The 15,773-nt window shown below is 33.0% G+C and overlaps 1 protein-coding gene across 3 annotated transcripts; it reads left to right on the forward strand.

The window, feature by feature from the left end:
• The first annotated feature begins 3,406 nt into the window (after positions 1–3,406).
• Positions 3,407–14,934, forward strand: LOC108694214 (U1 small nuclear ribonucleoprotein 70 kDa). Of its 3 annotated transcripts, none has more exons than XM_018203582.1 (8): positions 3,407–3,445; positions 3,566–3,710; positions 4,768–4,950; positions 5,054–5,116; positions 5,208–5,289; positions 9,619–9,862; positions 14,056–14,393; positions 14,486–14,934. In XM_018203582.1, exons 2-8 carry the CDS (start codon positions 3,567–3,569, stop codon positions 14,647–14,649), a joined length of 1,218 nt encoding a protein of 405 aa, XP_018059071.1. In that variant the 5' UTR covers positions 3,407–3,445; position 3,566; the 3' UTR covers positions 14,650–14,934. The 3 variants fall into 3 exon arrangements, with proteins under 3 accessions (XP_018059071.1, XP_018059069.1, XP_018059072.1); XM_018203580.1 differs by having other exon boundaries at positions 3,422–3,445; positions 3,548–3,710; XM_018203583.1 differs by lacking the exon at positions 3,407–3,445 and adding an exon at positions 3,468–3,490.
• The last annotated feature ends 839 nt before the right edge of the window (positions 14,935–15,773 follow it).

Genomic DNA, 15,773 nt, shown 5'->3' on the forward strand with positions numbered 1-15,773 from the left:
TATATATATATATATACACACACACACAAAATAACGTAACAAACATAGAAATCAGATTAAATTGTGAAATACTCAACACAGCTTATTGTACTGTTAGATAAAATATGTATTGATTGACATTAATGATCACATAATCACATGAATGAATCACACCATTGCGATTAGTTAATTCTTTCTTCATCTGAGGTCTCGGATTGATTTTTATATCGTGAACACAAGGCTTTACTCAGATCTGTTAATAAGCTGTTCAAAAATAATTATTGGATGAGAAAAATGAAGTTGCAGACGTGATAATGGTTGCGTTCAGCAGAAAAAGCATCTTTGTAACTGTTGTAAAATTCTTCAATATGATTAGTTTATTATATACATTTAGAGTTTATATATTTAAGGAACCAAAAGAACCAAGCGTATTGAAGAATTTTACAACAGTTGCAAACTTTTTCTGCTGAATACAGTCAATACACAGTTTCTGATAGGTTGAAATTCTTATACTCGTATTTATAGTCAAGCCTTATATTTAAGGCTCCCTTAAATTTATCTTTAAATACTCTACGAATTATTTATTGGCTGCTGAGTATCTAAAAATAAATTTAAGGAAGCCTTAAGTATAAGGTCTGGAGACTATGGATGGTATTCATAGTCGAAGCTCAAGGCAGCGCTTAAGACCGTCTCGGTCAAGATTGTCTTATTCAATTAAGATCATCTTGAAATCGTAACATTTCATAGTTACGAAATAAGATGACCTTCGAGAAGAAGTTTTTCCTTAAGAAATTCTTGTTTGATTTAAGATCATCTTGACGAAGACGGTCTTAAAGTTGAACTTATTTTATATTCTGTTTCCGTATATTTCGGTTGGATTCTTCAATAGAAACACTGCATTTGAGAAGTATAAATATTAACGAAATGTGTTATTATATTATCTTTGGTATGATTAGACTGTAGATTCTGATTTGAAGTGCGTTCCCTGGTGAAAAAATTTTGAAATTATTATTATGTTTGAAATATTTTAGCAAAATATTGTTGATTGAAATTTTGTTAATTGAAAAATTATTGAAATTTCATTGAAAGTTAATAGCTGAAAAACATATTGAAAAATCGCTGAAATTGAACTGAAATTTCTCTGAACTTCTGTAGAAACTTTTCTTAAAATTTCTCTGAAATATTGCTAAAAATAAATTTTTCAACAAAAAATCGTTGAAATTAAACTGAATTTTTTTTTAAATACTGTCCCAAAAGGGATTAATTTCAATAAAATTCTTCCATCAAACTTGAAGAACGGATTTTACAGATCTGTCTTGTCCGTCTTGTCTATATTTTTCCTGGAGTACTGCAAGTGATAATTAATGTTAAGAAGATCGCGTTCACCTCAAATTTTGATAAAAAAATACTGAATCAATGTGTTTTCGCGTAAAAATAAATATTTGACAAGAAAAGGTGTCGCGTTACTCCGCGAACCGAAATATATCATTAAAATTGACAACTATTTAGATTAGGAAATCTGTCAGCAGTGGTTCATTGTTTTTAAAACACAAGTCATTGCTTTAAAAATAATATAAGAAAATAATTTGTATTTTTAAAGCAGTGAATTTGTATTTGTAAAGCAGATTTGTTTTAAAGCAGAAAAGCTTAAATTATTTAAAATTAATACCTTTTTAATTTTTTTTATATGAATTAAAATTTAAATCTAGCATTTCTTTAAAATACATGCTGTAACCTTAAAACATGACTTCGCTGTTGTCCAAATTCCTATAAATTCCTATAAATTTTGAAAAAATTACAAATGTTTTATAATTTATTGTTAAATTTTTATTAATTAAAATTAATAATATTATCTAACGATTTAAATATAAGTAAATCTATCATGAATCTCTCGCGTTTTTAATTTTTTGTGCTTGTTTTAATGTGAAACATAAAACGTCATATAAAAAAAATCTTTTGATGCTGCATTTATATAGACAAAATTTACAAGAATCATATTCATTTATAATCGGTTAAATCTTGTTTATGATCGATTAAAATATTTCCCGTATGAATTTTGACCATAAGTTTGCATTACCAACAAATTTTTGAAAAGCAAGCTAAGAATCTTATTTAATTGTTTTATTGAATATATCATTTTTCAGTACAATCAGAGTCTGCAATAGAGAAATATCTTGTTTGCCTACAAGAACTTGCACACATGATCATAATGCATGGCTGCGTTCGGAAATATCACTCATTGGTGTGTTCGATGACTTCAATGGGTAAGTAGTGTCTTTGGGTAGTGAATGTTCCCGAATGGCTTCCGTATGTCATCTCAATTCCGCCACGTTTAACCCTAATCTCGAGCTAAACAATTCACCGGTGAAGAAAGGCAATGGAATGATTGTAAAATAGAACGATGGCAGTATATGATTGTAAAAAGAAAGGAATATAAGTCATTCCTTCTAAATTTCGTATTTCGATTGGTCGATTCCCTTATGCATTATGCATTATGCGTTATGCAAGTCTGTGCTGTAGTGGCACTCGGTGTGACTCTTAATGTTTCTAAACAATTTCATACTAGTGCACACCGAGTACACACTACAATAGTATTTCTGAATGGGTGGTGTTTAGTGGCACACCAGCGAATGTTTCCGAATGCAGCCCATATCGATACATTTAAGTATCAACACATTTCTTAACCTCAGTAGTCGTCAATTTTGATGTATAATATCTTGATTTACGGAACAGAGTGACATTTTTTTATTATCAAATATTTATTTTTACGCGAAAATGCATCTATTCAATGTATTTTTATTAAAATTTGAGGTGAACGAGGTCTTCTTAACATTTTTAATTTTTGCTTAAGTCTTCGAATACATCTTGGCGAAACTGTCTTATTTATTATATACATGTCAAATAAGATTTCTTATAATGAATTCGTAACTAGAACATAATCTTAAGTCTATTATTTAGCTTATTTTAAACAAGATGTGTTTATGAATCATATCAAGACTGTTCAAGACGTTTTGAAATAAGATCGTCTTCGATAAGTTTTAACTTGAGATTTTACTCAAGTCTTATTTTTCAACTAAGTACGGTCTTAAGAAATCACGAACCAATTAGAGGGCTGCATTAGTGTCTTAAAGCATTACTATTATGATCTTGAATATAAGATCTGACTATGAATGCCAGCCTATCATATACGGACATTATTCCCTGTTTTCTGTTCCCTGTTCCTTTTACTGTGCGGAGTTCCTTACTTCTAGAGATTTTAGTATAAGGCTGGATTTTCACTTGATGCTCCTTTTTAACATCACAGGTCACGTGACAATTGACGAATATCAAGCATTAATTTTGATCACATGACCTGTTTGGATGCTGAAAATGAGCATTGTAGCGTCAAGTGAAAACCCAGCCTAATACGTGCATAGTGGCGCTAGTAGCGGACCAGTTGACTGCACGGACTGCAGCCGACTTCGAGGTAATCGCCATTTTGTTGAGTGCAGGAGGATGCCGTCAGTCTCCTGTTTGTTTTACTTATTACTTATTTAGTGAATAAATTGATATAATTGTGATACAATAGCTCGCAACATTTTGCCAGAATGACGCAGTTCTTACCGCCAAATTTGCTGGCGTTATTTTCGCCGCGTGAACCGATTCCGTATTTGCCACCTGCTAGCAAACTTCCGCATGAGAAGAAAAACGGTGGTTACACCGGCGTCGGGATCTTTCTCAAGTATTTCGAGGTAATAAAAGTACATTATGTATTTCTTTCAAGAACATCGTATTATTTTATTTTACGGTTTAGAGTGATTTTCGGAATACATTTTTACATACACATATATTTACACTTTTAAAAATATTTTGTTGATCGCATTATGATATACTCCTTTTGTATTTTGTATCATACGTGTAAAGTGTTTCTTTATTTTACATATAAATAAATGTTTTTCATTCACATAATGCTCTTTTATTGAAACTTTCTCTTAAGTATATGAGGTCAATTGATAATTCCAATAGGTAAGTCGAATGAAACCATTTCTTATTATAGAAAATTGATGCGAACAATCATATAGAATATTTTTCCTGTTTTAAGTAGATAATTTTCTCTAAAATTATTGATAATAAAGAAAAACGTTTTATGAAAATGATATGGAGACGTTTTCATGTTTTGCTCATATTTTTTTCTCAGTAGAGGTAAAAAAATAAATATGAAAGTCATCTTCACTTTTTAAAATAAAATTATAATTTTCTTTTCACATAATATGATTTCTTTAATTATTCTGTGTATAAAAATACTAATAGTGTCAACAAATTGAAATAGTTTATGAAATATTTTATATTTTGTATCAAAATTTGGCAAAATGAAATATAAAATATCTCATAAATTATTGATTTTTCGATAGCCTTACTTTAATACTTTTATACAAAAAAATAAGTAAAAAAATCATGTGAAAAAATTATATAATTTTCCTTTAAAAAGTGAAGATAACTTTCATATCTTTTTGGTTACTCTATCGAAAAAAAAATATGAGCAAAATACATCTCTATTTCACTTTTATCTGAGATTTTTTTGTATAATTAATAATTTTAGAGGAAGTTGCCCACGTAAAATAAAATAGAATGTTCTATATATATCCATCTTATTTCTATATATATAAGATAATTTATCTATTTTTTTATCTTAAATTGCAAATTTAAAATTATTATTACATCATCGTTAAGAGTTTTGTTTTTTTTTTGCTTTACTAATATTTTTGATAAAAAATATTTTTAATAAAAAATATAAATATCTTTTTATAGGATCCGAAAGATACTCCACCACCTGTGCGTGTAGAGACACGAGAAGAACGATTGGAGCGTAGACGAAGAGAACGTGCAGAGCAAGTTGCATATAAACTTGAACAAGAAATTGCAGTATGGGATCCAGCTGGCATTTCCAATGTTACAGCAGATCCTTTTAAGACTCTCTTTGTAGCTCGAATTGTAAGTTATAATACTGATGAAATATAATAATGAAACTATAGAATATATTTTCGTATATATTTGTTTCTTCTTTTACTTCTTATACTACTTATTTCTTTTACAGAATTATGACACCTCAGAATCTAAACTGAGAAGAGAATTTGAAGTATATGGACCAGTAAAAAAGGTAAAAAACTTTTTCTAAGGATGAATTTTTTTTACTAAAATTTAATTAAAAAAAAAACTATAAGTTTATTATCAAATTTCGCTTTTTACAGATTGTGGTAACACATAATACAATTAATGGCAAGCCTAGGGGATATGCTTTCATTGAGTATGAGCATGAAAGAGATATGCACTGTAAGTAGCAACGACTTAGAAAGGTAAAAAAAGAAATGTTATTTTTATCGCGAAGCTCAATGAGCCCCCCCATATAGTCTGGAATTTCATCTTATTTAGCGTCACTTCCAGCTAGATATTATGGGGGCAGGGCTATAGTTAGGCTACTCATTTTCATTGGTACTTCAAATAGTACCATTTGGGAAGGGGGGGGGGGTCTTCACCATACGCACATCTATGCAGGAAAACGTTCTGTAAATGCATAAATATGGTAAAAAACGAAACGAACAAAAAAAAAACGACGTGAACGTTTATTGGCTATCTTTGATTAATGCAGTTTTTATCTTGTTCTTGGTACAGCGTGGTGGCCGCTGCCGGCAACTAGTGCCATTCACTATTCCATGCAAAATCCCTGAACCTGCCTGATAAGATAGGTTTGTATGTGTGGTAAGATCCAACATACAACAACGTTTGTTAGTCTATTTGCTTATCCTATTTATCGTGTCTGATTTTGTCGAGTAATACGCGATTTAAATCGGATTATAGCAGATTATTAAGTGTCCAAGATGACATCTACGAGGTTCTTTATGGGATTTTTTGATCCGGAATTTTGACGTGTGTGTATATATAATATACATGTGTGTATGCGTGCGTGCGTGTGTGTGTGTGTGTGTGTGTGTGTGTGTGTGTGTGTGTGTGTGTGTGTGTGTGTGTGTGTGTGTGTGTATACGTTTACGACTTTTTCTCTTTGAAAACATGTCCCATTAAAACTGTTCATGGATTCATGGATCTAGGATTTCATGATATGTAAACGGCTAAAACATTACAGTTCATAAAATTTACGGTCATTAATATCTATGGATCCAAGAATTGTGTAAAAGTTAGCATTTTACATTAAAATTGGGGCCTTTAGGATGAAGGTTCAGGGACACATTACCATTTATATAAAGAACAGAATATAAATCAGAATATTTTGTACAAATATTCTAGTTTCATAGACGAATAGCAGGATATTTTATAATTGATATAATCACTATAATTCTGTGATTTGAAGGTAGAAAAATTAAGATATTATAAGTAAAGAGGCATTTATTTCTACCGTCATGTTATAGAATGGCATTAGGTCTTTTAGCATTATGATGCTAATATCTTATAAAATAGGATGAATTTATATCGGACAGTATTGTTATATAAATGAATTTATGTAAAACGTGTAATTAGTCTACGAGCTTTTTCTAACAATTTTAGGGTAAGATGCATTTTTGGATTTTACTTCTTTGTTAGTTTTCATATGCGGTAGACTTTTGAAATTAGTTTCTGATTTGAAAATTCATCACATGAAATATAGAGATTAAATTAATTCCTGAAAAATCGCGTTATAATTGATAACAATAAAGTATACAATATATACGTAATATTTGCTATTTGAATGCGTGAAAATAGTCCATTGATAGATGTAAACTCAAAATTTGAAAGTCAGAGATGGAGAGCAAAATATAAAATGTATGATAAGACTATTTAAATATTATTATAGTTCAAAAATGTTCAATTTTTGTCTAATATTTACTTTAAAAAAGCGATTTAAAATGTAAAACAAGTCCTCGAATATCAATTTCGATATGGAATATCAATTTTTCTTATTCAGTATTAATTTCTTATTTTATAATCAGTTTCTTATTTTAATGTCACTTGTTATGAAAATATAATCTCAAACAATGCATACGCAACATTTGCGGATTGTAGAATCGCTGGATCCTAATTTTCTGAATCATCAAAATGGATTTGGCCTTCATTGATTCTAAAATTTTTTTATTTTAATCTTTAAAAACACTTTCGAGTATACCCAAGTCTTTTTATTTTCAAGATTAGAACTTTTTTGTTTTTGAAAGGTGGCTACCGTTTGAGTCAGAAAATATAATGAGTGCGTGCGTGTGTGCGCGTGCGTGTGCACGTGTATGCGTGTTGTGTATGTGATCATTTATGTAATATAATAAACATTTTTATTAGATATAATAAACATTTTATGTTTATTATATCTAATAAAAATGTTTATGCCAATGTTAATTCTAGAAATTTATTTGATTCATTTCATCGAAAAATAAGAATTTTTAAATAAAATATATAATTTTTTCAAAACTATTATTTACTTTATAACTTATAACTTTTTTATTAATAAGGATATGTACGCTTGTTTAGTATTTATATTTCTTATTGTTTAGCGTTTTGATTGAAAAAAAATTTGTTAAGGTATGTTCATTTTTATAAATGTCTGCAATCAAAATTGGCTTGGGTATGCCAAATGTGATGTTTACGTTACAAAAGGGATCAAAGTGTTTTTAAGGATTAAGGTCCGAGAAATCCGAGAAATGTAGAATATCGTAGGCTTTAATTTATAAAGTTGGATCTTCGGATTTATGATTGTGCAATGCGCGGGAAATAACGACATTTCCTCTTTCCCTCTTTCTCTCTTTCTCTTTCTTTCTTTCTCTTGAATCATAGAGAGATATCGAATTAGCGGAGCGAATAGGCAAATGTTCCTTTAATATTACGCTAAATACATATAACCTATTGCTAGGTCACTATAACATATCATAAGTACATATGAAATGCGCACGGTTTGATCGTAAGTAGAACGAAATAAAAGCGCACCAGGTAAATGCAATGTAAATCTCTTCGGAGATTGAACGAACAAACGAATGAACGTATGAAGACTGGGCATCTTCGCAATGAGTAATCTCCTCGCGAGTCTCTTACGAGTTCATTTCATGATTAGACCGTACCTCTAAGCTTTGTGTTAACTTCCGTACGTAAGTAGCCGCGGTAGGTATTTTTTGTATTTGCTATACTTTTTGGATCTTAAACAAGTAGTTTTAAGCTGCTTTAAAATCTGAAGCATCTTTTGCTTCCGCTCGTCGTCAGTTGCAGCTATGATTTGTTGACACATTCTCGTTTTACATCATAAAATGCAATTTAGGACATTAAATTAGATTTTGAGATTATTATGTATTTAAGATTGGAGAAAATTATTTTAAAAAATTATTAATATTTCTTTAAAAAAAGGGAAAGTTTTAATATATTACTAAATGCAAACGATGATTGTGGTAATAAAGTTTGTATTGTTTTTTACTTATAAGTCTGATTCTCAAATTTATAAGAAAACAATTAATTTCAATCGCCGACGAAGCATTTCAACTTTTTTTTTTCAAAAAAATTATTCCGTAATTTTCATGTCATAGAAACAATCTTTCTTTTATATTGTAATTCACAGAAGTACGTTACACTATTTTACGCTAATCTGTCAGATACTTATTAAATATTTTATTAACTTCCATTTTACTTAGTAAAACGACACACACCAACAAGCGGATGTCCGCGTGATCGGCTGTAGCTTGTATTATTACCTCGTTATCTCAATATCGGTTATAATATTCAACAACGATTTAAAGTTTGATTGATGCGATAATTAGCATCAGCGATTCAGATAGAGAGGTTTCCTCAGTATTTTAGCAAGTACTTCTTCTCGAGATATTTATAGTAAGACAGCGTGTCATCACTGAGATTTATGAATTTCTTTCAAGGTTTATCATTCTTTGAAACGAATACAGTTCGCATTCTATTTTATCATGCAACATTACAGGCAAATTTAGTCGATCCTCTTCCTTTCTTCTTCTTACGATTTCCTAATTGAATCTGAAATTTTTCTTTGAGAAAGGAACTGATGGTCCTTTAGATCTAATAATATATTCAATTTGTAAATTAAAGTATCATTTAAAACAAATTAAAGTATTTAGAAACATTTAAGCCTAAAATTGATAAATCTATATTCTTCTACAAACTCAGATTCTCGAAATCATGGAGACTAAAAATTTTATAAGTTCAGTTTGCGAATAAGTTAGTTTGCGAATCCGAAAATCTATGTTGAGTTTTAATATTAGTTAGTTTTTTGCTCTTTTTTTTTAAGTTCCGTAGATCTGAAAATTATTGGACCACATTATCTATGGTTCAATACCACAGAATTTTAGAGCTATCTCTTCGAAACTCTGAGTCTTGGAATGTATATTCGAAGACTTGAATTCGAGGATCAGTGGCTTGGAGATATTGTGAGAATCGTGGAATCTTTGTTTATTAAGAAACGATTTGTCGAATCCAATAATGCCCGATTCTAATACCCCGATAATTTAGGATCAATTTAGGATCTTGATATTGGCCGATTCCAGGATTCGCAGTCTCAGAAATCATCCTGTTAGGTTTCTCGGAGTTCGCCTTTTCGTCGAGGTGTAGACTTCGTAGACAATCATTTAGGCGCATGAATTCATTAGCGAACAGTAATTTCTAATCGGTATATTTTAGCTGCATATAAGCATGCGGATGGTAAGAAAATAGACGGCCGCAGAGTATTAGTCGACGTTGAGCGAGCAAGAACGGTAAAGGGTTGGCTGCCTCGAAGACTCGGCGGCGGCTTAGGTGGTACTCGTAGAGGTGGTCCTGACGTCAACATCAAACATTCAGGACGGGAAGATAATGAAAGAGAACGGGAGCGATATCGCTTGGAACGTGAGAGAGAAACTTCGGGACGTGGCCTGGATAGAGACAGGTGAGTAATAAGAAATGAAATAACGAGTAATAAGATGTGAAAAAAATTATATATATTGTTACGTCCGAGCATCCGGCGCGGAGACGTTCGTGTGAACACACTCCCGCCCGCAGAAATAAACAACATGGATTTATTATAAAAAAAAACAAGAAGATTTATTATGAAATGAACGCAGGACACACACAAACGCAAAGCTCAGAGTACACGATCGATGAGAGAATACGTAGATCGAGAGGTACGTCCGAGCATAGCGATGGCTCACGTCCAAATCTGCCGATCTTGTTAAAGCAACGCGACTTTCAGGAATGGCGATTTATAGTGTCGGCTCGGCACGGGCGTAACACTGCCCCCCTTCTCTTAAATTGTCGTCTCCATAATTATGGTTCTTCCAAGAACGTTAGCCTCTCAAAGGAATTCCGAGTTCCCTCCTGACTAATTTCCTGCTCCCTACTGTGCTGCTGCAACAGTTTTCTTGAGTTTTGGTTTCCTTGAGGTCCTTGAGGTCCGATTTTCCTTTCGAGACTTATTCTTGAGGCCTTGTTTCTTTCCGAGAAGGACTCCTCTTTAGTTTCTCCCTAGAGGATAGCTATTCCTTCGTAGAACGAAACCCCCCCCGTCTTCATAAAGGGAATGCCAGGTTCTTGCCTCTTCTCTTGAGGCTTTGCGCTCTTGGTTCTTCTCTTTTCAGAAAGGGGGGGGGGGACGAAAAAATGATGTAGTATCTCTGTTCCCAATCCTCGCCTCAGCATTCGCCCTCTGTCTCATGAAAAAAAAACACAATTCAAAAATCGCGGATGAGGCGGTCTTCTTAAAAAAAATGTAGGGCCGTTCAGTTGAAGCGCATTCGTTGATAACTTCCGTGGAAGATGAGCTGGACTGGCTGTGAGGTGTCTAAAACGATTTCACCGAAGTTCTCGAGGAGATCCTCTCCGTCCGAAACCGTGTTAGATGCCGCACGAACATGAACTCTGCAACTAAGAAAGAAAAATAACTCGCGCAGTTTACACCATAAGATTACAATTCTTTTTAAGTGATAGGGCTCCGATTTGTTTACTTTTTTAGCTCGTTTCTCCTAAGCATCTTTTTAAATAAGGCGTCAGCCTATCCGAATGAACAACTTTATTTTTATGCTTGTTTGACTTGCAGATGCAATATACAATGGCTAAGTTTCTTAACTAAATATGGTTCTTCCCAATTGCTCTGCAACTTGGGAGTCCCTCCATTCTCCCCTTCTTCGGAGATTATATAATCACATTTTTTGTTCCTCCTCAAAATATATCTACCTGGCTTTAAGATCATATCAGGTTTTTGTTCATGAAGATTTGATATCTATTCGTTTCCTTATTCCTTCTGAATTTCTTCCAGCTTTCTTTTCATTTTTCCCAAGTAATCTTACGGAGAACCAGTCTCCTCAGTTTTTGGTGGATTACCGCATAACAAATCAATCGATAAATGAAGATCTTGGGTAAAATAATCTTCTACTGGAGTCATTCCAGTAGTTTCGTATTTGGATGATCTGTACGCCAGCAGATATAATGGAATCTCAGTCTTTTTGATTTTCGGAGATGAATTTTGCCAAATAGTTCAAGATGGTTTGATGCTGACGTTCTATCTGTCCGTCCTGTGGGTGCAAAGCGATTGTTTTCGTTTTCTTCATCCCTAGTAAGTGTGACAGATCGCGAAAAATTCTCGATTCGAAGTTCCTCCCAAATTCGATGGAATTCCAGCAACCGCAATATTTTTTACGCGAGCGCATTTGAAATCAGTGTCAATATCAGAAACTGATCCGAGAAAAATGTAATCAAAAATATTTTGTAAATTAAGTAATTTAAAAAAATCGACACCCAAAATACAATCATCATTTATTTCGGCTATTAACATTGGTATCTCAACACAGTAGTTTGCAAGTCGAACTTTTACTTTTATGGTTTTGTATCTGATTGGAACTTGTTCCCTCGTGGGATATTTAACAATTGTCAATTATAATTTTCGATTTACATGATTCAACAAAATTACTATTTATAATTGAAATATCGGAGCCCGTATCAATTCTAAGAAGACAAGGTTTATCATTAACTTTGCTTTCATAACAAAAATCTTTCACGTTATTCTTAATTCTATTTTTCCTGAAAGAACATTGATTAATATAAATTATAAGGATAAAAATTAATACATCGATTATTAAAACATTGTTTATTTTTAGTAGAATAAGAATATTTTCTAAAAGAATGTAGATTAGCACAACAATTATCATCAGCAAATACAGACTTATCTTTAATATCACCAAAGCATAAGCCATTCAAGTAAATAATAAATATTTTTCGGGAATTCTTTTATTTCAGTCGAGCCTTCTCCGTAAAGCTCAACTATTCCTTGTTTCCCATTTTGCCAGGACACTGAACAGAAATGCCCCTCCTTTCTCAACATTCTTTATTATTTCTATTCTCTCAAAATGTTTATTCTTTGGAAATCTTTTGAATTTCCATTAGATTTGTTCCCTTCTCTCTCTCTCCATTTTTTCTTCAGTTTGAAAAAATTCTCTTCCTTTTTAATAAAATTATTTTCTCGTTTTCTTCCGAACTTTAAATTATTCTCTTTTTATGTTGAAAATTATTTTCTTGAATCAATTTAATTGCCTTCTCTCTTTTGATTGCTATCCTTAACGATTTTATTTTCCATTTTATTCCATTTTATTTTCCATTTGGAGAGCCTTTTTTACGAATCTGTCGGAAAGAGCGAAAACAAATTGTGCGCATGCGATTTTATCGCGAACTGAATCGGGACATTCTAGATAACTGTGACAACCTTTCTATGGCAGAACCTAAAGAGATATTTTCTCCGAATTTCTATTTTTTATTAGTAAATTGCGAATAATAGTTTTGTAACGAAAGCGGCTCTCCGAAACTCATCTCCAATTTCGACTTTAACTCTTCGAATTGTAAGTTTTCTAAATTTTGTATGCTTTTATATGCAATACTGCACACCCTTTACCTCGCAAACACGAAACTAAAATAGCGGTCTTTCCTCTTCCCAATTCACATGATAAGATTGAATTGCGTGAAAAACTCGCGTAAAAACGCACTTCCGTCGTAAATATCTGGTTTCAGTTTTATGTCCCCCCTCCCCTCCGCAAAGCAGCGCAGACGGATCGAAATGATCGACACTCTCGACCGCAGACAATTCACGACATTTGTGCAACCGGCATCATTTACATAGGAGTTAATTAAGTTGGCAGCGCTCGTGATCGGATTCGTGCAATTGACAGAATCAGGGAAATTGACAATACTCGCGACAGGATTGGCGTGCACAACGTCATTCGCAGCAACAACAGAATGACGCGGGAGGATGGATTATTATTGTAAACATTATTATAGAGAGACTTAGCTGGTTTGCAGGAATCCCTTACAGTTTTTCCTGAAGTTGCGCAATCTCCATATTCCATTGTCGCAACGTCGCCGCAAGTTCCTCCTGTTGCTGTTGTGCGACCTCTGCATCTCGCTATCGCAATATCTCCGTAAATTCGATTCTTGTACGACGTTGTTCCTCACGCAGTTGTTGTATCTCTTGTAGAATAGCTTGAAGCGTCGACGGAAAAAGCTTCCTCTGAAGCAGCTCGCTGAACTATTGCTTCCGTCGTTTGATTTTCAATTCTCGCTGACGTTTCCTGCGAAAACATCTCCATTTAAGCTCTTTTCCTCGTAATGATCGAACGAATCATTACACGATCCCAGATCCCAGACGAGCCCCCAAAATGTTACGTCCGGCTCACAGAGACGTTTGCGTTCACGCACTCCCGCCCGTAGAAATGAACAACATGGATATTATAAAAAAAACAAGAAGAGTTTATTATGAAATGAACACAGGACACACAAGCAAAGCTCAGAGCACATGATCGATGAGAATAAGCAGACTGTGAGACATGTCCGAGCTCAGTGACGACTCACGTCCAAATCTGCCGATCTTATTAAATAACAGAGTTACGTGTCGCTGGGCAACGCGACTTTCAGGACTTCAGAGTGGCGATCTAGTCAGCTCGGCACGGGCGTAACAATATAAACACACACACACACACACACACACACACGCACACACACACACACGCACACACACACACACACACACACACACACACACACACACACACACACACACACACACACACACACACACACACACATGATTGATTATTTCAGAGATCGTGACCGTTTAGATAGAGAACGTCGTAGATCACGCGATCGTAAGCGAAGGACTAGGAGTAGATCACGCGAACGCAGACGCAGGCGAAGTCGCGACCGACTGCCGGATCCCGATATTGAAGAAATCGATCGTCCACGTGACAGAAGAGACCGTGATCGTGATCGCGATCGGGATCGCAAAAGACGGCGGTCACGAAGCAACGATCGCGATCGCGATAGAGATCGTAAGCGAGACAAACGGGATAGGGATCGTGATCGTAGGGACAGAAAGGATCGCGGTGATCGTCAGGACGAGGATACGAAAGAAATCCGTATTAAGGAAGAACCATTGGATGGTAAATTTGAAAAAGAGATAAATTTCAACATATTTTTAAAATATCGACATATTTTCAAAGAATGAATATTCAAATGTTAAACTATCTTCTAGATTATCCAGACTATAGCACTACATTTACGACGTCGGGCTCATATTTTACTGCAGTCAAGTACGAAGACGATAATGATCAGGAAGTGGAAGAGAAATACCGGATTCCGGAGGGTCGTTCCGACCCACCAGCATATAACAATTACGATTCCGTACAAGATTATTGATCTCGAATAGTACATATTTTTATCGTATTCCTTTTTCACAATAAGCCATCGCTTTATTTTATCGTTGCATTGTCTTTATTGTTAATATAATACTGGCGAATTAGCTTTTTTAAGAGCGAATCAAATTGAATGCTCTTTAACTATGAAGTATTCGGACAATTATTATAAAAGTCATAAAAGAATTAGAATTAAATACAGAAATTCTGTAAAATTGAATTTCTGTAAAACTTTCAAAATACATAATAGTAAATAAAAAAAGAAATAATTTATATTACAAAAAAAAAATTAAAAAGAGAAAAGATACGAATTTACATCATCTAGTAAATTAAATTTTGATATAAGAAGCCGTTCAAAAAAATTGAATAATATTGCTGTATATACACTATACAATATAAAAACGGCCGATAACAAATGAAAATTATGTACTAATCGCTTTATCATTTCTAAAGGTGACTGGCATTAATTAAAGTATTATGAGGAAATCACGAAAATTATACATGTGCATTTATGTCAATTTGAAGCATATTTTGCCTTTTTTCTCCCTTTTCTTCTTCCTATTATTGAGAGTATATTTACAACAAGAAATCTTCGGCATATTTTAATTAACAGAGCAACTAATATGTTGTAACAGATTATGAAAGCTGAAAAAGTACTCATAACTGATTACTGACTAAGTACTACATTGTTCAAAAAATAATTTAATTTAAGTATCATTTATATATGTAATCGCGCGAACATAAAACACACTTTGACTTATGACTGCTACATGTATTAATACGTCGGGTAAAAATAAAATATGAAATTAAATTGTTACACATGCTGTTTCTTGTTTCAAATGTTAGAAATTGTATCTGAGTATATCAATAGATATATTAATTTCTAATTTTTAACTCTAAATTAAAGTTTGACATTCAGGTATAATATACAGCAAAGGCTAATGTCAGTTCGCAAAATAAAACGCAATTTTGATTTTATACCTAGATTGTTCTGCAATTCTAGTAATCGATTTGTATAAATCGCTTGATATCAGAATGCCACGCAAGTGTCAAACGATTTCACAAGCGAAATAAAAGTACAAATGATTTAATATGGTTTTAATAAATAAAAAAAATAATATTAAGAAA

The sequence above is a fragment of the Atta colombica genome, unplaced genomic scaffold (genome assembly GCF_001594045.1).
Source record: "Atta colombica isolate Treedump-2 unplaced genomic scaffold, Acol1.0 scaffold119, whole genome shotgun sequence".
In the NCBI taxonomy this organism is placed as follows: Eukaryota; Metazoa; Arthropoda; class Insecta; order Hymenoptera; family Formicidae; genus Atta; species Atta colombica.